This window comes from Mastomys coucha, unplaced genomic scaffold (genome assembly GCF_008632895.1).
Source record: "Mastomys coucha isolate ucsf_1 unplaced genomic scaffold, UCSF_Mcou_1 pScaffold22, whole genome shotgun sequence".
Taxonomy (NCBI): Eukaryota; Metazoa; Chordata; class Mammalia; order Rodentia; family Muridae; genus Mastomys; species Mastomys coucha.
Genome location: NW_022196905.1, coordinates 248,922,296 through 248,947,737, shown reverse-complemented (window position 1 = coordinate 248,947,737; position 25,442 = coordinate 248,922,296). Strand labels below are relative to the sequence as shown.

The following is a 25,442-nucleotide window of genomic DNA, read 5'->3' as shown; positions in this document are numbered from 1 at the left end:
TTTTTTGGTTTTTGGTTTTTCCAGACAGGGTTTCTCTGTATAGCACTGGCTGTCCTGGAACTTATAGTACTCATTTTTATTGTTACAATATTTTATAAATTTTAAAGAATATGACAAAATGAAAAAAAAACAAAAGGTATTGCAGGTATTGAAGGGGGGGGTCTCCGGGAGAAGTGGGGAACAAAAAGGAATGAAGAATGTGATGTAATTCTATTTACTTAAAATATGTTTGTAAATGTTAACAAATTCAGATAAACTGAAATTATGTATCTTTTCTCATTATAATGCAATAAAACAAATCAATTTAAAAAAAGGGAAAGGAAGAGAAGGTTAGCCAGCTTTATTTAGCACATAGTTTTTGAGGTTCAAGGACACAGCATCAGCAATGGCCATGATCTGCTGAGGAAGCGGGGAGGGGCTGCCCTTGCTCTTTTATAACAATCCTTTCTCCCAGAAGCGAACCAGGATCCCACGAGAATATAAATTCATTCCCAACTCAGTAGTTTTTACCCCACCTTCTCCTCCTTTTTGAGACTAGTCCAGACTGGCTTCCACTTCACTATGTAGCCCAGGTTGGTCTCAGTTATCTGAGTGCTGGTGTTGCAGGGGCCTGCTACCACTCCCGGTTTGGCTCCATATTTGAAAGGTTTACCATCTCCCAGCACTGAGAGCTGGGGATACTCGAGGAGCCAAACTTCCAAGTGCATCCCTGGGGGACAAAGTGAAACCATATCCAGACTGTAACAACCTATGTACATTGTAAATTGCAGCTTTGTCCATAATTACAAAGTCCGGGAAGCCACTCTAACACCCATCAAGTGACAAATGCAGAAACAGATGGTTGCACAAAGGGCCACTGTTCAGACAGGAAAGGAACACACCACCAACACCCTCACCAGCATGGTGACTCCTCAAAGCATCTGCCAAGTGAGAAATAACAGGACAACAAGGATAATGATTCCACTATAGAAGATTCTGGAAAAAGTCAAACTCTAAAGATAGAAGCCAGATTAGTGCAGAAGACTGGCTGCAAAGATGTCCAAGGGAACTTTGGAGAGTGAAAGAAATATTCTACATTTTCTTTTTTAAAAAAAGATTTGTTTTATTTATGTGTGCATCTGTGTCTACCATGGGAGTACAGGTGCCCTTGGAGGTCAAAAGAGGATGATTGTGAAGTTACAGGGAGTTGGAAAAGGCCCAGCATGGGAGCTGAGAATCAAATCCAGGTCCTCTGCAAGAGCAACAAGTGCTCTTAACTGCAGAGCCAACTCTCTGGCCCCAAATAGTACACATTTTCAAACTTGTTTACTTGGAGGGTGAGCTTTACTTCATTCATATCAATTGTACCTCAATCAGTCTTAAAAAAAAAAAGCTTCGGGGAGGGGGGGCTGGAGAGATGGCTCAGCAGTTAAGAGCACTGATTGCTCTTCCAGAGGTCCTGAGTTCAATTCCCAGCAACTGCATGGTGGCTCACAACCATCTGTAATGGGATCTGATGCCCTCTTCTGGTGAGTCTAAAGGCAGCTACAGTGTACTCATCTATCTATCTATCTATCTATCTATCTATCTATCTATCTATCTATCTATACACACACACACACACACATATATATATATATATATATATATATATAAAATAAATCTTTTTAAAAATAGCTTCAGTAAATAGAAATAAGCAGTTAATGAGAAAGCCACCACCATGAAGACAAAGGAACCATGCAGCCCAGAAGGTTCATGACCCATGACTACCTCAGAAGAAATGAATAGTCAGGGGCTAGAGAGATGGCTCAGCAGTTTAGAACACTTGCTGCTCTTGGAGAAAATCTAGGTTTGGTTCTTTTGATTCCCAGAACCTATATATCAGATGGTTCACAATCATCTGTAACTCTAGTTCCAAGGCATCCAATGCCCTCTGGCTTCACGAGCATTTGTCTGTGCATATACGATATACACATGCACACACATATTATATATACACACACACACATACACACAAATACACACATTTAGGCACACACAATATATACATAAAGTAAAATGAATAAATAAATACAAAAATTTTTAAAAATCACACGTACGGATATTTGGCCTACATGTATGCACGTCTGTGCACCACAAGTGTGAAGTGCCAAAAGACAACAGCACAGAGCTTCAGCCCCTCAGGAACTGAAGCTATAGATTGTTGTGAACTGTGATGTGGGTGCTGGGACTTGAACCCAGGTCCTTTGGAAGAGCAGCCTCGAAGGCCTTTATTAACCCTAATCACATTCTGAAAGCTCATCTCCAAATACCATCATATTAGTTGTGCTGGACTTCAACATATGAATTAATTTTGAGTGACATAACTTAAGAAAATAGTAATTTTTTATATGTATATATGTGTGTTTGTGTGAAGGTTGGCCTTGTGTGTGCAGGTGCCCACAGAGACCAGACAGGATATCAGATCCCTTGAAATTCTAGTTCGTTGTGAGCTGCTCAATATGGATGCTGGGAACTGAACCTTCATCCTCTGGAAGCACAGGAAGTGCTCTTAACCCTTGAGTCATCTCTCCAGCTCTTACATTTATTTATTTTGTGTGCATGTGTGTGCACACACGTGCCATGGCTCAGAGGACAACTTATGGAAGTTCGTTCTCTCCTTTGAAGCACAGGAAAGGTTCTTCTGTTGTCAGGCTTGGTGGCAAGTGCCTTTACCTGCTGAGCTATCTCGCTGGCCTGGAAGTGACTCTGATATAGCATCATAGTTCCTTAGATGAATGCACCTTGGAAACATGGCGCTAAGTGAAAGAAGCCAAGGGGATGGTACTGTGTACTGTGCAATTCTATCTATATGAAATGTCCTAATTAACCCAATCCATAGAGAGAGAGTATTAGTGGTTGCCAGAACTGGACAGGAGAACAAACCAAAACCAAGTGCCAATGAATGACTTGCTGGGGGAGGAGATGAAGTAGTTGGCCCTGTGATAAATTCATGCCCCAGAGTTGAAATCATGTTTCCTCAGTAGGAAGGGAGTAACGGATGAGATATTTCTCAGAAAAATAAGTTCTGGGAGCCAGGAATTTAGCTCGGTGATAGAGCGCTTGTCCAGGGTGCATGAAGCTGAGCGAGTGCTTCATAAAACAAGTGTGGTAGTGCAAGGCTGTGATTCTAACCCTTGGGGGTGGAGGCAGAGGGTTTAAGGAGTTAGTTCAGGTTTATCCAAGTCTGAGGCCAGCCTGGAGGTGTGGAGGCCTTGTCTCAGGAAGAAGGAAGGAGAGAAAAGAAGGAAGGAAGGAAGGGAGGAAAGAAAAGGAAAGAGGGCTGGCAAGGTGGCTTAGAGGGTAAAAGCAATTGCCACAAAAGATGGATGGCCTGAGGAAGAGAGAATCAGTTCTGTGTTTGTCCTGTGACCTCTCTCTCTCTCTCTCTCTCACACACACACACACACACACACACACACACACAAACACACAAACACATACACACACACACACAGAGACAGAATAATATAATCTAAAAGCACATTTAAAAATAAAGAAATAAGGTTTGGGAGCTTTGAGCATGTGTGCTCGTAGTCGCTTTTGCCTGGAAAGATGCCGGGCTTGGCGGCCGCTAGCCTTGCCCCGCCTGAGGCTCAGGAGAGGCAGCCTCTGAAGCCCTGGTGTGCCTGCCCAGAGACTAAGAAGGAGCGAGATGCCTGCATCATTGAGAAAGGAGAAGAACACTGTGGACATCTCATTAAGGCCCACAAGGAGTGCATGAGAGCGCTGGGATTTAAGATATGACATGGTAGCCTACTTTGTGAATGAAGAATCCCTGAAGAATGAAGAAGATTAAATATTTTGGAAGTTCTTTGATGAACTTTGATAAGCAGATAAAATATTTATAATTTATTTTAAAAAAGGAAATAAAAAAATAAAAATAAAAATAAACAAAAGCAGATACAGGAACTGTCCATGAGCCCTGCCTAATCCATTGGTGCAGGGCCCATGTCTATATATTTCTCTGCCACCCCTTATTTAGGGTTTCATGAAGCCCAGCTAGCTCCATTTTGTAGCCAAGGATGACCTTGAACTCTTCATCCTCCTGCACATACCTTCCAAGAGTGTTACCACCCCCAGCTGCCTCCCTTTATCTATGTCTTAAACTCTGTCCCACTTTCTTCCACCTCCTCCCTGTTTAGAACATCTGCTGATCCAGCCCTGAGCCCTGAGCTCACTGCCTTAGCCTCCTACATTCTTAAGGGGCCATGGCTTAGTTCCCAGGAGGGAAACGGGGTTGGGAGGGCCGGATATGGCTTAGGGCCAGTTCCCTCCCCGTCTAGGTCTCCATTTCTCATCCCTAGGATGTGGGCTCATAAGGAATGTCTCTGAAGTCTTTTGGGGCTTGTCCTACTTAAAGAAAAGTGGCCAGGCTAGGCAGGTGACCCAATATTCTGCCCCCTAATACTTTCAGGTCATGCCTGGCCTCTTTGGGAGAGAAGAATGTTCCAGGTAGGTGTAATAGATGGGTTGCAAATATGGCACCAGTTGTTTACCCACACCCATCCAAGGCCTTACAATGTAGCTCTGTTCCTTTCAACAGAAAGTAGAATCTCACTTCCCCAAGTGACAGAAGTGGTTGGTGGCATTATTCTGCGACTTGGACTTAAAGGGCCTTGACTCTTGCTCTCTTTCCTGGAACTCTGCTACTGCTGTGAAAATTTAACCTAGGCTATCCCTATGGATGTGATCCCAGTGAGGCCTACCTAGATCAGCCAGCACTCTGCAAACTCATCAGCATGAGTGGGGCTACCCTATATTAGTTAAACTTAGACTGGCTCAGCTGAATCCAGCTTGAACCAACAGAGTCCAACATGGACCAGCTGAGCCCAGTTTAGGACCAAGTGCCCAGTCAGGATCAGCAGAGTTTTCAGTGCATTCAGGGTAGAGCCGGTGGAGATTAGCCTGGATCATGACTAGCCCAAAGAAGGAGCAGCCTAGATCAGATGAGATCAACCCAGATTATCTGAGCCCAACCTGGATGAACCAAGCCTATGTAGGAGCAGCTGAGCTCAGTCAGCCTGGATCAGCTCATCCTAGTCTCTGGATTGTGAAAAACAAACACCTTTCACCTCTATTGTATGGTAATTGTCCCATAGCTGATGGAAGACTGTCTGGGAACGCTCGGGGCTTTGTACATCCTGACGTTCCTTGTTTGTCTTCTGTGCTGCCAAACTGGCTCCAGAGCTCAACCATCAGGATTCTAACTCAGATCCCACCCCACCCCCAACCCCCAGAGGGGAACTCTAGTCCTCAGGCAGGGATGGATGGGAAAGACCAGAAAGCACATGACTTCCCAAGGGAGGGGACAGTGAGAGGGTCCCGGTTTGGGTAGACAGCTAAAAACAGGAGTTCTTTAAAAAGAAAAAAAATAAATAAAGAGTCCAAATGTGGGCTATGATATAGCACAATTGGCAGAGAGCTTTGGTCCCATGCTTGAGTTTTGACCCCTGGTCAGACATAAAAGGATAGTGATAGCACTTCCTGCAACCCCCAGCATAGGAGGTCTGAGCAGAAAGAACAGAAGTTCAAGGTCATCTTTGAGGCTACATACTGAATTAGAAGCTAGTCTTGGATCTTGTCTTAAAAAATAAAGCAAAACAAAAAACCCAAAACCAATAATAGTCCGCCTCTCCCCCCACCAAAAACCCTAGTTCTCTCTGTTCATCTAAAGAATAAAATAGTTCAATGTGGCATTATAATCAGCAGCAGGCTTCCTCTGGTCCCTTCCCCCTTTCCAGATACAGGAATTTAAATAAAAACAAACTAACAAAAACAGCTCTCAGCCAGGCATGATAGCACATACCTTCAATCCCAGCACTGAGGGAGGCAGAGACAGGTGGATTTCTATGAATTCAACACCAGCTTGTTCTATATGATGAGTTCCAGGCCAGTTAGGGCCACACCATGAGACCTAGTATCAAAAGCAAAAACAAATAAACAAACAAACAAAAATCCAGGAAACAAAACAACAACAAAAACAAAACCCATGCTATCAAGGGCTGGGGATGTTGTTCATTGGAAAAGTCAAGAACTACCTCATTTACCTAGCAGGCTCACAGTCCTGCATTCAAACTTCAGGAACGTAAAAACAAACACACCCAACTGTAGCTGATCCCTACCAAGTCCCACAAGCCCTTGCTTCTCTCCATGGAAGATTTAGTTCATACACCCTTTCTTCCCCACCCGTCCCCAGCACCTGCCCTCTCTGACCCCGCCTCTAACCCAGGACCCTGGAGTCATGACTTAGTGAGGCTGTTATTTGCTTTTTGTTTCTGTGACTTTGAAACCACTCTTCTTCATCGCGGAACTATGCTGACCACTCCACCCTCCTCTATTTTTTTTTTTTTTGTTAGTTCTCTACACGAGTTTCCCAATAATGCTGTGAGCCTCAAGGGTGAGGTGGGGTGCACTGGGAAAGGCATACATTCTTCATCTACCTCCATCCTCACCCTGAGACAGGGACAGAGACAGAGAAAGCCAGGCGGGCCCTGTCCTCCTGGGATCAGAGGAAGTCACTGAGGATTCAGGGATCACGGGTTAGATCTCATCGCTAGGGCAGGCAAGGCCTGGGGACTCTAAGATAGGACCTCCTTCTGCTACCAGATAGTACTTTATGTTGCTGTGATAAAACACCATGACCAAAGCAACTTATAGAAGAAAAGAATTTATTTGAACTCATAGTTCCAGGGAATTAAGAGTCCATGATGGGGCTGGAGAGATTGCTCAGCCGAGGACCTGAGTTCAATTCCCAGCAACTACATGATGGCTCCCAACCATCTGTAATGGGATCTGATGCCCTCTTCTGGTATGTCTGAAGAGAACTGCAGTGTACTCACATACATTAAAAAGTAAAATAAATACATCTGAAAAAAAAAAAAAAAAGAGTCCATGATGGTGGAGTGGAGGCAGGCTTCCAGTGACACACTCCTTCCAACAAAGCCACACACACCTCCCCAGACAACACTGCCAGCTGGGACTAGGTATCCTAATATCTAAATCTAAGGTGGACATCTCATTCAAACTACCACAGCCAGGAGCCTGACTTCTTCAGAGCCTCTATTCCACATCTAAGCGTCATCAGATACCTTCCTCTTGGCAGCTTCCTTGGGGGTCCTTCCTGCCTCCTCATTTCAATGGGACTCATACAGGGGCCACAGCGTGACATGTGGTTGATCCATGAGGTTGGCTGTGCCTCTTTTTCCCACTTGACTTCTCCACTGGGAACAGGCAGACCGGGATGCACGGTGGGGTTCAATGCTAGAGTTCCTTCTGAATGATGAAGCTGCAGCAGGGGCTGAGGGCATGGCTCAGCAGGTAAGAGCTTTCTCAGTGCACACATGAGGACCTGCGTTTGAATTCCTAGTACCCAGGCAAAAACAAAAATAAAAACCAAACCAAACAAAACCAGGCTCAGCTACACAAATCCCAGTGCTTGTGTCAGATGTAGACAGGAGGATAGCTGCAGTATTCTGGCAGCCAGTCTAGGCACGGGTTCAGTCAGAAACTCTGCCTCAGAGAAATAAGGCAGAGAGTGACAGAGTTGAACACCCAACATCCTCCCGTGGCCTCTGTGTGTGCCTACGGGCATGGACCTGCATACACACAGAGAAGGTGCATCAGGGTTTCTTCTATTTTGACATGGTGAAGAACCTCTTGGTTGTGTGTGGCTTTGTGAGGAAGCATGGGGAGCTTAGGAATAAGTAATGGTGGTGGACAGCCCAGGTTCTGTGGCTGGCATGCAGAGTCCCAATGGTCTCAAGGACAGTGAGACATTATTCAAAGTTGCAGGAGGACTCCAAAGAGATGGAAGCCCCCTCCACACCAAAACCTATCCCCTGAGGTTTGGAGCCTTCTTCATACTCATCGAAGACCAGATCGACCTAAGTGCTTCTTTATTGGTGGGTAGACGCACGGTGACTTGTCTACTTAAGGGACTATTACTGAGCAAGGAAAAAGAGGAAACTATTAACACGCACATCAACACGACAGCACCCCAAATTCATCGTGTCGAATGAAAGGGACAAGATGCAAAATCTATACTTCAAGATTGCATCGGTGTGACATTGGGGGAGGGGGAAGTGCGGGACAGGAAACAGATGGGTTGCTATCAGACTGCTGTGGAAGAGGATCCCCTACAAAGCAACAGAGGTGGGGTGTTTGGGAGTGAAGGAATTGTTTTATAGATGGATTATTGTAGTGGTTACATGGCTCTATGAATTTGTCAAATATCTAAATAGATAGATTTATACATATATGTATATGGGATTCTATAAGCATGCACAAAATAACAATAAAAGGATGTAGTTGGGACTGAGGATATTCTTATAGATAGAGTGCTTGTGTCGCATGCTTGAAGTCCTGGGTTCCAGCTCCGTCGCTGTGTAAATGGAGTTTGGTGATGCAAGCCTGAAAGGCCAGCTTTCGAGGAAATACAGATGGGAAGACCAGAAGTTCAAGGTCATCCTCAGATGTATAGCCAGTGAGTTTGAAGTCAGCTGGAGCTAATATGAGACTATGTCTTGGGGGAAGGCATAGTTAGTATTTATAGTGACCCTATAATAGGAAGGTCACCAAAGTGGGGTGTGGGAGGAGGAAGAGGAGCAGAGAGAGGGTCAGAAGAGGGGAGGGAACAGGACTGAGGTCCAGGGTCTTAACCCAGGGTAAATTTTAATAATATGCTTTATTGTATGTGGCCCTGCCTGCTTTAGAGGATTTGAGCATGCGAGCTAGCATGTCTGCTTTGCTGTTTTGTTTCAGACAGCGTCTTACTATGTAGCCCATGCTTATCTGAAACACATTATGTAGCCCAGGCTAGCCTTGGTCAGGTCAGACTTGCCTTGGTCTTCCTGCTTCCTAGCTTCCTCTTTGCCGGGGCTTGAGCTCAGGACCTCCTGTATACCCAGCAAGCTCTCTACCACTAAGCTGCACTGGAGCCTAAGGGTCAGTTTGGTACATTCTGTGGGTTTGTGTGCCACAGATGTAAGGATAGAGAAGGTGTCCCCTACTTCACCTGCTCCCACCATGCCCTTGGATTGTGGCCATTTCTCCTGACCTAAGGGAGGGCCAATCACACAGTGAGAAGCTGAGTTTTTAAGCTGGCTCTGCCGATGGCCACCTCCACTTCATCTGTAAAATGGAACCACAGCTCTCAATCTGCAGGGCCCTGGAGGGATTGTGACTTTCAGGGCTGATCACCAGCAGGCCAGGCTTGAAGTCCTCACACATACTCCCCCCCACCCCCCTTTGTAGCCTTGGCTGTCCTGGAACTAGCTCTATAGACCAGGCTGACCTTGAACTCAGAGATCCTTCTGCCTCTGCCTCTACTAGGATTGAAGAGGTGGACCACCACACCCAGTCTTTTTTTTTTTTTAGAGACAGAGTCTTGCTATGTAGCTCTGTCTGGCTTCTCCATCCTCCTGCTTCGATCTCTAGGGTGCTGCGATTAACCTGTTGTGTGTTACTACAGCTGGCTATGATATTTATTCATTCATTTGTTCACTTACTTATTGGCACAAGCATGTCCCCATGCAATATTTGGTGCCTACAATATTACACATCAAATACTTTACTAGAAAGAGTGTTCATGCCGGGCAGTGGTGGCACACGCCTTTAATCCCAGCACTTGGGAGGCAGAGGCAGGTAGATTTCTGAGTTTGAGGCCAGCCTGGTCTACAGAGTGAGTTCCAGGATAGCCAGGGCTACACAGAGAAACCCTGTCTCAAAAAAAAAAAAAAAAAAAAAAAAAAAGAGTGTTCATTTATCTGGAATTCAAATTAAACTGGCCCATCAGCTTTTACCTGGCAGGGGACATGGATGGGTGACAGGAAGGAACTAAATGGTGGTGATGTAGGGTGGAATACCTTCCACTCCATAGTCTCCCCTGAAGCATGCATTACTTGGATTTGACCTGGCATCTCACCTCCTTCAGGCAGGCATCCTAGCTTGTGGGCTCTGCTGCTCTTTTTAGTTCCAACTCAAGGCTGCCAGACTGTGGCCTGACTTGGGAGACTCACTCCTTGTCTCCAGGCAGCTCCTGCCATGCCTTTGAGTCCTTTCTTGTGTGTGAAGACACTGCTGGGTGTCTCAGTGCAGACAGCGGGGACAGTGTGCACGGTGGGTCTTCCTTTCCTGGCTGGTGGCTGAGTGGCAGCGAATGCTCTTACATAATCAGTCTCTCTCTCCTCCTTCTTTTTCCAGAGCTAGACTTCACACTGAGCAGCTGCAGCCGGAGAAACCAGAGAAAGCACCACCCAGCCCCAGATTCCAAGAGGCCTGCCTGCTGGGGACTCCCTTCTCTTCCTCCTCCTCCTCCTCCTCTTCTTCTTCCTCCTGAGACCCCCAAAGCCACTGTCTCACACCAGTTCCTGAGCTGCAATGGGACTGGCAGCCACCGCCCCCTGGCTGTCCTCCGCCCTGCCAAGCAGATAGGGCGGTAGCTACCCCAGGAGTACCTGCCCCCTCTCAGCCTGGGCCAGCCCTTCCTGAACTTGGTGGCCACCTTTGCTGACCTAAGGCCATGTAGTCCCTGGCTCAGGCCTCTGGACACACTGCTGGGGACAGTGCCTCTGCGCTCAGGGGGCACCCAGTGCACCATCATGCCCTGGGGACTCGCCTGGTTATACTGTGAGTACCGGGTGTGGGGAGTTGTACCTGGAGATCCTGTCCTGGGAGGCCTGGGTGGGTGGGTGGTTCCACTGTAACCATGGCAACCAGGGCAGTTCTTGCTGGTGAGAGGTTGAAATGCTTCCCAGAAGGGTTGCAGGCAGCCTCAGGGAATGGGGGAATCCATGGCCACCCTCTCTTCTCTGCCTGTCTCTGACCTCAGGCTCAGAGGTACAAGCTGAGTGGGCACAGTGGATGCAGGATGGGGCAGGCACTGGGATGGGTGGCAGCTTCTCACCTCTGTAGTTTTATTGGCTCTGGAGAGCAGGGTGGGGACAGAGGTGCTAGAGGGAGACTTTTCATCTTCCTGGGTGTGGCTAGTGGGGGGGCGGCATAGGGAAGGCACAATACATGGGAAAGAAGAGTCCTGGAGAAGGTAGCCAGGTCCCCTCTACCCCCCCCCCATAACAGGTCAAAATTAAAAAGCAGAAAACAAGCAATACTCCTGGTAAGAGAAAAATAAGTTGAAATGAGGACAGAAATCAGGAAAGGACCTGCTTGGGTCTATGCCTGCTGGGTGGGAAGCCGGGCGGGTGGAGACCCTCGCAGACTCCAAGACTCAGTGACAGCCACAGTGAGTCACTGTCATGACTTGACACGACTCTCATCCCCGCTATGACTTGAAGTTAGGCATCCAGGAACTGTGTACCAAATAAATGAGGGGGTGGGGGTTAGAACCCACAAGGCTTTTGAGAAGAGCCAGGCATGTTCTGTCCCTAGTGCATGAACACTACCAAGGTTGGGGATGTTCAGAAAGGGTGAAGGACCCAGCCAGATCTAGTGTTCTGGAAGCTTTCATTTCTTAATGGACAAAGGTGGAAATCCTGCCACATGCTAAGGAACACTGGGAGCCACCAGAAGCTGGAGGAAGCAATAAGACCCTCCCCTAGAACCTTCAGAGGCTATGGTGACCAGTCACACCCCAAGTTCAGACATCTAGTCCCCAGACTAGGAGAAAATACATCGACAGAGCTGAGTCACAAATTTGTGGTGGTGTTAAGGTAGCCTAACATCCTCTGGGTCCCCCAGATCTTGAGCACTCAAAGGCTAGGTGGTATCCTGGTGGAGGTAGGAGGATAGGGACCAATGTCCCAAGCAGACAGACAGCGTGCAAAGGTTTAGTGACAGAGCTAGGAGGGGCTTGGCCAGTCAGGCCTTGAACACCAGTCCTGTTTTGCCAGGCAGAGCACTAGGAGACTAGAGAGCTGAGTGACCGAGGGAGAATTGATTACATTTAAACATTTAGCTTTGTCATTTTTAATTGTGTGTGTGTGTGTGTGTGTGTGTGTGTGTGTGTGTGTACAAATGAGCTGCTGTCCCAGGAGGCCAGAGATTAGGTCTCCTTGGAGCTGGGGTTACAGCCAACTGTCATGGATACTGGGAACTGAACTCGAATCTTCTAAAAGAGCCGGAAGTGCTCTGAACCACAGAGGCACCTCTCCAACCCCAAATGATTACATTTATTTACTTATTGTGTTGAGAAGGGGGATGTGTGTGTGTGTGTGTGTGTGTGTGTGTGTCGTGGTCGGAGGAAGAGGGTCTATTCTCTCCTTCCACCATGTGTGTCCTAGGGATTGAACTCGGATCTCAGGCTGTCAGGCGTGGCGGCAAGTGCCTGCATTGGCTGAGCCATCTCCCTAGGCTCTCCTGAGGGGAAGTGTGACTGGAGAGGCCTGGTCAAAGGATGGCATCTCTCAGGACTTGGCAAGGATTGGCTGCGAGGAGAGATTGGCAGGGCGGGGGCTACCTTACAGAGAATCTGGGGGACCTGGAGGATGTTACACTACCTTGACACCACCACAAATTTGTGACTCAGCTCTGTCGATGTATTTTTCTCCTAGTTCTGGGGTTGAGAGGTCTTAAATTGGGGTGTGACTGGTCACCATAGCCTCTGAAGGCTCTAGGGGAGGGTCTTTTTTGCCTCCTCTAGCTCTAGTGGCTCCTGGTAGTCCTTGGCATGTGTCAGTATTACCAGTTGGCACACAATCTCCATCTGCAAGGCCTTTCCCTCTGCAACATCTTTCTCCTGGAACACCATCGGACCTAGGCTCTCCCTAAGCCTAGGACAACCTCACATCAAGAGCCTTTGCTTTAATTACACCTGTAATGATCCTATTTCCAAATGAAGTCATTCTTAGATTTCAGGTGAATAGGAATTTGGGAGGGGATGCTATTCAACCCATTCTACAGACTCACATTGGTCAGTGGGGATGGAGGTGACAAGCTTCTTCATTTATCCTGGTAGAAATGGCTACTCTGTTGGGGGACACATGTCCTCCTCTCTCCCCACCAGTGTCTGGGCCAGGGAAAGCCTTTCACCTCACCTTGTGCTTCCAGATCCTGGCTCTTGTCTCTTGGGGGGTGGGGGGAGACAGGAAAGCCTGACCAGGTTAGTGGGACACTGGCTGTGTGGCTTCTGGGATGCAAAGCATTGTGGGTAACAGCTATGCTGTCCCTGCCTGGTCCTCAGTTTCTCCTGGCGCAGGAAGCAGTAAAATAACACTTGGAAATAGAAATGGTGGCCTGGCTGCAAAGCGTGTTTCATCCGGGGGAAGGCAGGTCTCCTATGGACAGGCTTTTCAGGGATGGGCTGCATGCCTGCCATGCCAGGCTCAGGAGTTCTAGTTGTTCTAAGAGCCTGTCATAGTCTGCCTTCTATTGTTGTGATTAAAACACCATGCTCCAAAACAACATGGTGAGGATGGGGTTTATTTTGGCTTACAGTTGTAGTTCCCCATGAAGGGAGGCCGGGGTTGGGGAGGTGGGGGTGAGGGGTGAGGGCTGAAATAGAGTCCATGGAGAGAAGCTGCTCACTGGCTTGCTTTCCAAGCCTGCTTTCTTATACCAGCCAGAACCACCACCTAGGGGTGGCCCTTCTCCCTGTGGGCTGAGCTCACCCACATCAATCATTAACCTGAAAATGCCACAGAGCCGCCCACAGGCAGTCTGACGGGGGCGTTTTTATCAACTTAGGCTTCCCTTCCTGGATAACCTTAACTGGCATCAATGGGATAAAAAACCAGCTGGGACCAGGCAGTGGTGGCACACACTTATAATCCCAGCACTTGGGAGGCAGAGGCAGGAGGATTTCTGAGTTCGAGGCCAGCCTGGTCTACAGAGTGAGTTCCAGGACAGCCAGGGCTACACAAAGAAACTCTGTCTCGAAAAACAAACAAACAAACAAACAAAAACAAAAACAAAACAACAACAACAAAGCACACATTTGGTAAAGCCAACATGATTCCTGGGGTGGGACTTGATGGATTGATAGGTTATAGTGGCTGATTGATTGCTGATAGGAAAGAAGACCCATTATGGATAGGATAGAACACCCCACCCCAAGAGATAAAGGCTTTTGTTGTTGTTATTGTTGTCTAATGTACAATCCTCGTGGACCAGATGTATCTATTATGATTATCAGTTTGCAAGTGTCACTCGGGTCTATGGTTCTTAGTGGCTGTCACTTCAACCAGGAGTTTGATGCAGAGGTGCCTTTACCTGTCGGATCAGAAACATGGGCGGAGTTGGTCCACCCTTACCTTAGCCAACTCCCTAGGGGATTCAGATGCTTGCTCTCCATTCCCAGAAACCACCTCTCCCTTCAGGTGTGAGGCTTGGACCCCAAGGGCATGCTGTAGTTATGGCTTACGTTCTCCATGTTCCCAAGATGTATGACCCGGCCAGGTGATGAGTGACCCAGGCAAGCAGTACTGGTGGGGACATCCAGGGTTAGGGCAGAAGCCTCAGATGGTTCCAGGAGTGGGTGGGCTAGATGTGGGTTTGCAAGGCGAGGCAACGCCCAAAAGCAAGCCTGTGTCGATGGGCCCAGCACTGTTTATTTATTTATTTAAATTTATTTTACATTTTATTTTGTTTGGGAGGGGGTTTGTGTGTCACAGCGCCTGTGTGGAGGTCAAAGGGCAGTTTGCAGGAGTTAGTTCTCTCCTATCATGTGGTTCCTGGGGATTGAACTCAGGTCATCAGGCTTGGTGGTAGCAAGCCCCTTTATACCCACTCAGCCATCTTGTCGGCCCAATACTGGTTGTGTTTATTTGTTCCTTCAGCCCAATGCTGGCTGTGTTAGGTGCATGGGAAAGATTGATTCTTATGAACTTGCCTCCTTGCAAGAAAGTTGTTGTCAGAGTTCTGCAGATGGGAAGGGCAGGAGCTATGGTTGGTATGGAGTTCAGGGGCTGAGTAGACCCAAGTATCAGGGGAAACAGAGAGCGCTCCTAGGACTTGGTAGCAAATGGGAACGAGCAGGGTGGGCCTGGAAGGGGGAAGAGAAGCTAAGAGGGAACACGGTCCAGGACAGTGGAGATACAAAGACAAAAATCTCCAAGGAGTCAAGAAGTGAGAGGAGAGAGATCCAGTTAGTGATGTCTACTCGTAAGGGGTCAAGAAGTGAGAGGAGAGAGATCCAGTTAGTGATGTCTACTCGTAAGAGATTAGGGAGGCAAGACAGCCTGCCTGGCTGTCTTGACCAAAAGGAAAGAGGATTAAAAAAAAAAAAAGGCAAAAATTAGTTATTGCTTTTGACAACAACAACCATAAATAGATACTAAGCTGGGCATGACTTGAACCTTTAATCCCAGCTCCCAGGGGGAAAAGGCTGGTAGAGGCTGTGAGTTCAAGCCAGTCTGGCCTACATAGAAAGTTCCAGGTCAGCCAGGGCAACAACTGACTGCAGATCGCTTGAGGAGATCCTAGCACATAAGGATGGGCATAGTAATCTCCCACAGATATTTGGTGTGGTTATTTGCACCTCATTTTTTCAAAGCACGGCCAGTTAATTAATAAAGTTGAAGTCATTCTTTGTGCTGCTGATACCGTTAGCTCACGCTTCCTTAGGAAGGTCATCGACCATATCTTAAATATTCTCCAGTAATGTACATCACCACGAGTAGTCGCCCCATCAATAAATTAATCTTAAAAAGAATTATGATGCCGCTTATGTCTTTGTCAGTAAATCTTTCCTGTTTTCTTCCTAGTTTATGAGTTCAGTGGGTCAAAGGTTGTAGAGTTTAAATCCATTTCATTATTAAACGGGCCAAATGTATTTCCAGGCTGAGAACTCTTTTGGCAGCATCAGGATTATTAAAATGAAATCATCTCATAAAAAGCTTCCTCATTTCCTTGTCCCCGGTCAGCTTTGTGTGTAACTGTTTCTCTGATTTCAGACTACATCTAATTGCTTTCAGTTGAATTTGTCTCTTTCTAGTGAGGTTGGCCCTTTGGGTATCTCTTGCTTTTTCGTGTTTCTTTCATCCACTCGATCCCTATTCATATTTATTGTAAATTCTCTTAAATATTTTTTTCCATTCAAGGGTACAGATCCCGAGCTGTTTTTGAGGTCACAGTGACACCTAGTGGTCATTTCTGGTACTGTTTCAAAAGACTGCCCTTTATTGTTGGGTTTGGCTGGTCTGTTTAGCATCCCAGAGCCATCAGACTGGAAGGAGCTGTAAGACCTGCTGCTACATCTAATGGAGAAAATCGAGCTTTGAAAACTTGCCACTCCAGACAGGGGGCTGAGATGTGCCTTGGAACCTGGACAATGTACCTACCCCACAGAGCAGGAATTAGGAGAGACTGGAGACCATACCTTAGGGACTCTCTGACAAGGGTGGGGTGAGAAGTCCTCCTTAGGGCTCTGCATGCACCTGCCTTTCCCACCAGTACTTGTCAAGCTTGACAATGGGTGATGGTTGATACAGCTATGCACAGAAGGTGGAGTGCAGACACAGTGCCTGGGGCTCATAGGTTCTTTCTGGGTGTGTCCCACAGGTCTTGGGATCCTACTTGACGTGGCTTTGGGGGACGAGAATTTGGAGATATGGACTCTGACCCAAGATAAGGAGTGTGATCTTACAGGCTACCTTCGGGGCAAGCTCCAGTACAAGAACCGGCTTCAGTACATGGTAACCAGGAGAGCACCAAATGGGTCCCTATTTCCAAGCCCCAAGGCTCACCTCATATCTGTGTCCGCCCCAGAGTTACAGTTACTCTCTCCACCCTTCCCAACCACATCACCAATGTGTGTCACTGAGGTCCCCCCCCCATCCTTGGCAGTCCTTTAAGTCAACTTCCATAAGGCTTTCATCCTATAACTCAGGAAAGGCCTCCAGGGACTCAATGAGGGTGGGGGGTGGGGTCTTAGGTACTTATTAGTAGAGGAGACAAAGAATTGCAAGTCAGAAGTTTGGTTCCTTTGGGAAACTGGGCACGTCCACACGGTGTTGCAGGCTTTCTCCATGGGTGGGTTAGTTTCTGATCTTCTGGGAGGTGTTTTTTATTGTTGTTGTTGATTTCTGTTTGTTTCGTTTTTCTCTTTCTCATTTTGAGAATGTATGTATCCCAGACCAGCCTTGAACTTATTAGGTACAGAGGATGACCTTTAACTTCTAATCTTCCTGCTTCTGCTCTCTGAGGGCTAGATCACAGAAGGGCACCACTGTGCCTAGTTCACACAGTGCTGAGGCCTTATGCCAATCCAGGGCCTTGTCTATGCCAGGCAAGCACTTTACCAACCGAGTCACATCCTAGCCCTGGTGCTTTTGCTGGTACAAAGGTCACATTGCACAGGTTGGCTTTGAACTTGAGAGCCTCCTGCTTCAGCCTCCCTGGGCTAGGGTTACAAGCACATGCCCAGCTCTATAGGACTCTCTCTGAGACTATCTTCATGGAGCTGTCACTCATATACCATACAAGCCACTAACTGAGAGCATACACCATGGGCTGGTGAGATGGCTCAGTGAGTCAAAGGCACCTGCTACCCAAGACTAATGGCCTGAGCCCAGGACCCACATCAAGGAGGAAGGCGAGAACCGACTCCTGAAAGTTATCCTTTGACCTCCACATCAGTGCTGAGAGGCATGTCCACACCTGCACAGACAGACAGACAGACAGACACACTACTAATAACAACAATAAATAATAAGATGTCAGACTTCGGATTCATTGATGTCTAGTGTGTTCACAGAGCTGTGCGAGGTTTACCTTTGTAAGTATCAGATGAACCATAACTCACTTCCAAAGAACCATGTCTTCCTGAAAACCCTGGGTTCATACCTCGGGCCTGAAACTTCAGCCCTTACAGGACTGATTCTGATCTCACCGCCCCCCACCCCCGCCACTCCCACCTCCTTTGTCCCAGGGGAGAGAGAGCTGTCTTTTAGCCCAGTTGCCCAGAGCTGTCTTCTCAACAGAGGACCTGTTTGTTGTCATGCTGCTAGGCTGCGTTCCTTCCTCTCTTGGGGGTCCTGCCTAAACAGTTTCTGCCTTGGATCTCATGGTTTGTTCCTATTCCTCCTCAGAAACACTACTTCCCCATCAACTACAGGATTGCTGTGCCTTATGAGGGAGTACTCAGAGTGGCCAACATCACAAGGCTGGTGAGGACCCTTCCTGGGATGGGGAGCTGCTGCCTTCCATGATGCCCTCAGATGAGGGTGGGTCTTGGCAGATTATCCTACTGACCATGGGCCTTTCTCTAGCCACACAAGCAAGCAAGCCTGCCACTAACTAGGTTCAAGGTTGTCTGCTAGCTGCCTTGGGTGACTGGGATGGCTCCCAGGCAGTGGCCAATGCATGGGGGAGGGGAGTGGTCAGTGCCCAAAGTGCTTGCGCATCACCGATGTCTCCTATCCCTGCAGCAGAAGGCCCATGTGAGTGAGCGAGAGCTTCGGTACCTGTGGGTCTTGGTGAGTCTCAATGCCACTGAATCTGTGATGGATGTGCTTCTCGAGGACCACCCATCCTGGAAGTATCTGCAGGAGGTTCAGACATTGCTGGAGAATGTTCAGCAGAGCCTCATGGTGAGCTGTGTGCATGTGCTCGTGGTCTGATTCGGTGCTGGCAAAGGGCTACGAAGGGAGAGTTCTGCCATGTGCTGAGCGTGTGAGACACATGAGGGATGGGGACAGAAAGGATTTGGGACTTTGCTTCAAGCTAGCTTACATGAGCACTCCTTTTTTTTTTTTTTAATTTTAATATTGTTGTTTTTACTTTATAACCCATTGAGTCCAATTACTTCTGTCCACTGTTCGCTATCAATGCTAGCTAGACCTTGTACAGGGGTTGTGAGGTAACCAGTGTATTCATGGGTGCACTGGGCATGTCATCTCCATAAGACAGCGTTATTTATTTGCTTGTTTGAGACAGAGTTTCATTCTGAAGCCCCGTCTGGCCTGAAACTTGCTGTGTAGATCAGGCTTTGCCTCTTGTGTCCTGAGCCTTAGACAAGCCAGGGAATCCTCTAATTTCATTACTGCATCTGAAAAATGAGGCTCCTCTAGAAAGGGGAGAAGGAAGAAGGGGGAAATATAGTGAAAATTTTGGTTTCTTTAAAAACACAGAAGTATTATAAGAATGTGTCTTCATTTTAATCCCAGGTGTGGGATATGGGCTGCTTCAGACTGTCCACAGCAGATGACGATGATTTGCCTCGCGCTCTAGCAGAGGCATGATTTTGCCAGCTGCAGATAGTTTCTTCGAGTGTATGATGTTTGGATGGATGGATGGATGGATGGATGGATGGATGGATCGATCGATCGATCGATCGATAGATAGATAGATAGATAGATAGATAGATAGAAGAGGTTGTTTTGGCCAGCTGGTGGTTAGATGTTGTTTGTTGTAGTTTGTTGAGTAGTCACGCACAAAGAGACAACAAGAAGAAATTAGATATCCTGACATCTGACTTGCCCCAAGGAACCTGATAACCCTAATCAGCAGCAATGTTATCTAATGATAACATTGTCTCTTTCCCCCTCTATCTTTTTTCTCTACTATTTAGTGTTAGGGGGTTGAGGAGGGTGGAAGAAAAGAGAACCCACAAAGTAGCCACAGGTTCAAGGTGGACTGTCTGGAACTTTCAGAATATGGGAACTATTCTATATAATGCTGTGACAGTGGACCCATGGCACAAACCCATGGAGCGTGGAGGGTGAGCCGTAACGACTATGACTTGATTTTAGGAAAAACATGGGAAGGAAAAGAGATAGGAAAAGAGAACGGAAGTGTGGTGTCACTGTAACCCAGCACTCTGGAGTCTAAAGGGGGGAGATGTTAGGTTCAAGGCCAATCTGGGAAGCAACCTTCAAAACCATCTGATCATCCAACCAAAAACCTGACAGACATGTCCCTACCTCCTCAGGCCCTTGGTGTACACCTGCTGGGACACACACACTTGCTACTCTGTTCAGCCAGCTGCCTGGCCTCCCCAGCCCACAGCCAGATCATTTGACACCAGCTGGGAGCTTCTGATGATGAAAGGGTTGGGGACAGGTGACTGTTTTTGCAGCTGTCTGGAACTTCTTCCAGGATGGCTCTCCCAGTTCCTGCTAAGGTTGTCACAGGGATTTGCCCTTTTGTGCTTGTGGGCAAGCTGGATCTGGCTTGAGGAAGAGACCTTTTCTGCCTTTGTTTTACCCATTGAACAGACTCTGAGAGGCTCATGGGAGTGAGGCTGGGCAGGAGAGTGTGAGGCCTCGGCCCTCTGATTCTGGTCCTGGGTGCTCTGGTTGAGGCACTGTACATAGGGATGGTTATATTATTCAGATGTAGTTGGGTCTGGCCCTTTTCCTTCCCCTCCTGGCTGCTGAAAGTTTGGCTAGTATGCTGGGTACTCCCCCTACCAATGAGCTATACCCCAACTCTGTGACCAGATTTTTAAAAATTTTATTTATTTTATGTATATGAGTACACTATTGCTCTCTTCAGACACACCAGAAGAGGGCATCAGCTTCTATTACAAGTGGTTGTGAGTGGTTGCTGGGAATTGAACTCAGAACCTCTGGAAAAGCAGTCAGTGCTCTTAATCGCTGAGCCATCTCTCCATCCCCCGTCCCCTTTTGGTCTAGAACTCAATTTGTAGACTAGGCTGGCCTTGAACTCATAGAGATCTGCCTGTCTCTGCTGAGATTAAAGGCAGGCACCACCACCTGACTTGCAGCAGCCTTTAATCTTCCTTCTTCCTAACACTGTTAGCAGTCTGTAACGTAGCTTTGAAGATGGATTCCACTTACTTACTGTCTTTGATCATGATAGTGTGATGTCAGAGGCCAGGTCCTGGGACCCGAACACTAGCTTTTTTTTTTTTTTTTTTTTTTTTCCCAATAGTATAACATTGAGCAAGTTGTTTTACTCCTGGGCTTTTAGATCATCACTTGTAAGCCTACATCTTATCCAGCCATAAAACAAAGATGCAATGACTTTATCCCATCTCCTCTATCCATTAGAAGACATCTGGTTTCTGGCTTCTGTGTTATTCTAGTCTCACATCCCCACCCCAACTTGATTTCATTGTTTCCTTAAGAAACTGGGCCTGGGAAGATGGCTCAGTGGTCAAGAGCACTTGCTGCTCTTGGGGAGGACGTCCAAGTCAGCTGGCTCACAACCGAAGATCACACACACACACACACACACACACACACACACACACACACACACGTACGAACACTTGTAGGCATAAATAAGAAAAATAATTTAAGGAAAAAGCAAGTTAAGAAAACAGAGAGTGGGGGCTGAGGCAAGAGGGAAGGTGCATCATAACATGAAGCCTGCTCTCTTGACTATTTTTAGTGTTTAGTGTACAGTTTGGTGGTGTTAATTACACTCGCAGGGTTGTACATCACCTCCCCCCCCCCCATTTCTGGCATTTTCCAGCACCTCAAGCAGAAACTGTATACATCAAGAAGTCATTTCTCACCTCTTTCCTCCCCCAGTAACAACCTGTAATCTGTCTTTTTTCCCATTACGTATTTGCTTTTTTTTTTCTTTTCCTTTTGGTACAGTTTCTGAGATGGGTGATATACCATTTGTCCTGTGTGTACTTTATCCATTAATTTGGACCAAGTTGAGCAGACTAATCCCACGATTGGCAAGCTGGGGGTGGCAGGAGGTTTGTAAGTTTGGGGCTAGCCTAGACTACATATCCAGACTTTGTCTCAGAAACAAAACAAAAACCAGGAGCAGAGGAGCATGCTTAATCCCAGCACTCAGGCAAGGCAGGTGGATCTCTGTGAGTTCAAGGCTAATCTTGTCTACATATGGAGTTCTGGGTAGTCAGAGCTACATAGTGAGATCCTGTCTTAAAACAACAATGGATGAAATAAAGAATTAACCACCCCCCAAACAAAGCAGTGCCAGCAAGGTTCATCCACTTGGCTTGGGTTACGGTTCAGTAGCAGAGGGCTCACCCAGTATTTGTGAGGCCCTAAGTTCAAACCCTGGCACTGACAAAAGAATAAAATAAGAGCATTGATTTCTGGTTCATGAGGTGATGCAATGTTAAACTTTATTTATTTATTTATTTATTTATTTATTTATTTATTTATTTACTTTTGAGGGACCGCCGGTCAGCTTTTCCCAGTTTTTTCTTTAGTTTTGTTTGTAGGGTCAGAGTCTGATTTTGTGTTCAGGTTGGCTTCAGCTTATGTTCCTCCCCTTTCAGCTACCTAAGTGAGGGGTTACAGTGTATATCACCATGTCTGGCTTTAGGCCATTTTTCGCTTTCTGGGAGAATGTGTTCTGCCTGCTGTTTCTGACTTTGAGTGTCTGTGATGGCGCAGTGGCCCTTAGTGTCAGTAGCTGTCATTAGGCAAGGGAACATAAATGTTTTGGTCATCTTTTTTCTTCCTAGACAGGAACGGGGCTGGGGACTGGGCCCTCCTTCCCATCCATCGCCTCTTTCTGCCTTTGGCCATGCCTTTTCTAGGCTGCTGTAATGAATTAGCTTAAACCAAACTGTATTTTCTCATCCTGGAAACCAGACGTCCAGAATGACGATGTCGCAGGGGCATGTGTCCCTGAAAGGGCTTTGGTTGTCCCATCCCTTGGGGGGGGAGGCTTCATATTCCTTGGCTCTGACCTCCTTCTCACTTCTCACAGGGTTCCCGCCTGATATCTCTCTGTCTTCATAAGCTTTCACTATGAAGATCCTCGGGCTGAGGATGTAAAGAGATGTTCTAACATGCACCAGGCCCTAGGTCCTACTCCCAACACCGAGGCGGAAAAACACCCATTAGTCATTGGGTTTACAATCCTCCCTAAATACACAATGATGTAAACTTGAGAATCTTAATTATGTCGACTCAGTTTCCAAAAAGGGTTACATTCACAGGTATTTTAAGGGTAGGACTAAGGATAATATGGAGGGCTTGGGGCATAACATTTAGTCCGGATGCTTTGTCTGAGTTATGGACACTTTTGGAAAGGGAGCTCAGCCCCTAGCTTTCCCACGATGCCTCTCCAGTGACCCTGGACTTCCCGGGCCAACAGCACTCTCTACACTGTCCTTTCTGTTCAGCTTTGTGAAGAGAAGATCTCTGAGCTTGGAGCTGAACTTGGAGTTCAGTTCTACCTGTGTGATTCGCATCCCAGGGATCCTCATTCTTCTTCTTCTTCTTCTTCTTCTTCTTCTTCTTCTTCTTCTTCTTCTTCTTCTTCTTCTTCTTCTTCTTCTTCTTCTTCTTCTTCTTCTTCTTCTTCTTCTTCTTCTTCTTCTTCTTCTTCTTCTTCTTCTTCTCCTTCTTCTCCTTCTTCTCCTTCTTCTCCTTCTTCTTTGGGGTTTTTCGAGACAGGGTTTCTCTGTGGAGCCTTGGCTGTCCTGGAACTCACTCTGTAGACCAGGCTGGCCTCGAACTCAGAAATTCGCCTGTCTCTCTCTCTTTTTTTAAATGTATTTTCTTTTTTTTAAAATGTATTTTATTTATTTTATGTGTATGAGTACACTATAGCTGTACAGATGGCCGTGAGCTATCATGTGTGTGGCTGCTGGGAATTGAACTCAGGACCTCTGCTGGCCCTGCTTGCTCTAGCCCACTCTGGCATAATTCACTGTAGCTGTCTTCAGTCACACCAGAAGAGGGCATCAGATTTCATTACATTACGGGTGGTTGTGAGCCACCATGTGGTTGCTGGGATTTGAACTTCATGAACTCATGAAGAGCAGTCGGTGCTTTTACCCGCTGAGCTACCTCACCAGCCCCGTGATTCTTCCCTTATTCTTTAGGTAGAGGCCTTTGCTTTCTGGTGGGCCATTTTCCCAGCCTGAAGGCTGGCAGCCATGCCTACTAGGCATGGAGCAATAAGGAGGTCCAAGCCTTCTCCTTGTCCCGGCTAGTGTAGTTATTTTCTGATGATAGAAAAGGAGAAGCCTATGTTGGGGGTGACAGCCCCACAGCCTTCCGGTTCCTGAAAGTTGTTATTTTGTTGAGATAGTGCCAGGCTAGACAGCTGCCGTGGTTCTCTTGGGGTGGGGTCCCTTTCTCTTTATTTGTCCTGACGGTTTCCTCCCTCCCAGGATGTGGAGATTGGCCCTCACGTGGAAGCCGTGTTATCTCTTCTGAGTACCCCAGGCCTAAGCCTGAAGCTGGTGCGGCCCAAAGCCTTGCTGGACAACTGCTTCCGGGTCATGGAGCTGCTGTACTGCTCTTGCTGTAAGGGGCTTCCAGTGGGCGGGGCTGGCCAAGGGATCTGGGTCCAGGTGGGTGGGCAGAGTCCACACTGTCTTGGGCATGCCCTCTGACTGACAAGCTGTTTCCGGAAGCTGGGTTGGGCCCCGAGTATGGGGACAAGAGGGTGAGGTTTGGCTGTTCCTGCAGGCCTTGTTTTTTCCTTCTTCTCTCTGTCTCTTGCAGGTAAACAAAGCCCCATCTTAAAATGGCAGGACTGTGAGCTACCCAGGCTCCATCCCCACAGTCCAGGGTCCTTGATGCAGTGTACAGCTACCAATGTGTACCCTTTGCCTCGGCAGACCCCCACCTCCCTGCCCAGGTCCCCAAGCTCAAGCCATGGCCCGTTGCCCTGAGCAGTCTGTGTGTTGACCCTGGGTCGGGCCACTGGATGTATTTCAGAAACTGGTCTGGATTTGAGACTTTCCTGGTTGGTGGGTAGGTAGCCCTTTAGGAGAGGCCTTCCCAGAAAGGCCTCCTTCCTTCTCTTCTACAGCTAGGCTTCCTGCCTTCTGTACCTGTGATGTCATCACCCGGAGCCTCAGGGGAGGGTTGTGAGGAGATGGCTGGTTGCTATCCCTCCACCACCTCTACCTGTGGCCGGTTCTGAAATCTGCAAACACTGCTGCCCCACAGGCGGGTGCCACCTAGGATTCCGGGACTTACTGGGGCTTTTCAGTTGCGCTGACTGTGGGGTACTGGGCCGAGGACCGACCAAATGCCGTATCTTGCCACAACGATGCTCTTCTGGTTCCTTTTTCTATTAAATGGCCATTTGTTTGGTTTGGCTTGCCTCTGTGACAGTGAACCTGGAGGGTCTGAGTTCTGGAGATGGAAGGGCGGGCTTGGCTCTGCCCTAGGGCTGGGGCTGTCTGGAGCCCACAGTGGGCAGTCTTATTGGGCGCCCTTGAGTACTTGGTTCTTCCCACCCTGTTTAGCTCCCCATGTTTCAGCAGGCCCAAGTAATGTCTGCTAGGGTGTCCAGGTGCCTCTTGACCATATTTATTCACTCCCTCTGGCTTCTCTCACAGTCCCTATGGGAGCACATCAAAGACCAACATAGGTCCTTGCCCAAGTTGTCTTCCCTCCCCACCCCCATCCCCGCACTTAAAACAGTGACACCTGGCTTGGAGTTCCAGGTCAGGGATGACAAAGGCCAGGTTGCAGGGGTAGGAAGCAGAGGTGAGCAAAGATGGCAGCCCAGGGAAGCCAGGTGGAAACCAGGGGTGTTAACTACAGTACCACTTTATTAATACTGGAATCTTCACAGTGCATTTGTTACTTTGTAGCAGTGACTAT

At 47.5% G+C, this 25,442-nt stretch overlaps 1 protein-coding gene, 1 long non-coding RNA gene and 1 pseudogene across 6 annotated transcripts in view; 2 read left to right on the top strand and 1 right to left on the bottom strand.

Annotated features, from left to right (window-relative positions):
* The window catches only part of LOC116070181, a 27,585-nt gene extending 16,696 nt beyond the window's left edge, over window positions 1-10,889 (bottom strand). Inside the window, exons 1-3 of one of the 2 annotated variants that reach the window (XR_004110302.1) lie at window positions 10,675-10,889; window positions 9,944-10,243; window positions 6,941-7,383 (exon numbers count right to left, since the gene is read on the bottom strand). This is a non-coding gene — a long non-coding RNA (uncharacterized LOC116070181). Of the gene's footprint in view, window positions 1-6,940; window positions 7,384-9,943; window positions 10,244-10,674 lie in introns of those variants that run through there. The other variant, XR_004110303.1, reaches the window with a different exon arrangement.
* Il34 (interleukin 34) overlaps window positions 1-24,941 on the top strand; it is a 68,008-nt gene extending 43,067 nt beyond the window's left edge. The window contains exons 2-7 of one of the 3 annotated variants that reach the window (XM_031341437.1): window positions 10,222-10,647; window positions 16,474-16,607; window positions 18,003-18,080; window positions 18,345-18,503; window positions 23,993-24,128; window positions 24,330-24,941. In XM_031341437.1, coding sequence (XP_031197297.1) covers window positions 10,620-10,647; window positions 16,474-16,607; window positions 18,003-18,080; window positions 18,345-18,503; window positions 23,993-24,128; window positions 24,330-24,499 — 705 coding nt within the window. In that variant the 5' untranslated portion in view covers window positions 10,222-10,619 and the 3' untranslated portion in view covers window positions 24,500-24,941. Of the gene's footprint in view, window positions 1-10,051; window positions 10,648-16,473; window positions 16,608-18,002; window positions 18,081-18,341; window positions 18,504-23,992; window positions 24,129-24,329 lie in introns of those variants that run through there. The other 2 variants (XM_031341434.1, XM_031341436.1) reach the window with 2 other exon arrangements.
* LOC116070180 lies at window positions 3,531-3,888 on the top strand (annotated as a pseudogene). The gene has a single exon (XR_004110301.1). The product of XR_004110301.1 is annotated as a cytochrome c oxidase copper chaperone pseudogene (transcript).
* Window positions 24,942-25,442: the final 501 nt, after the last annotated feature.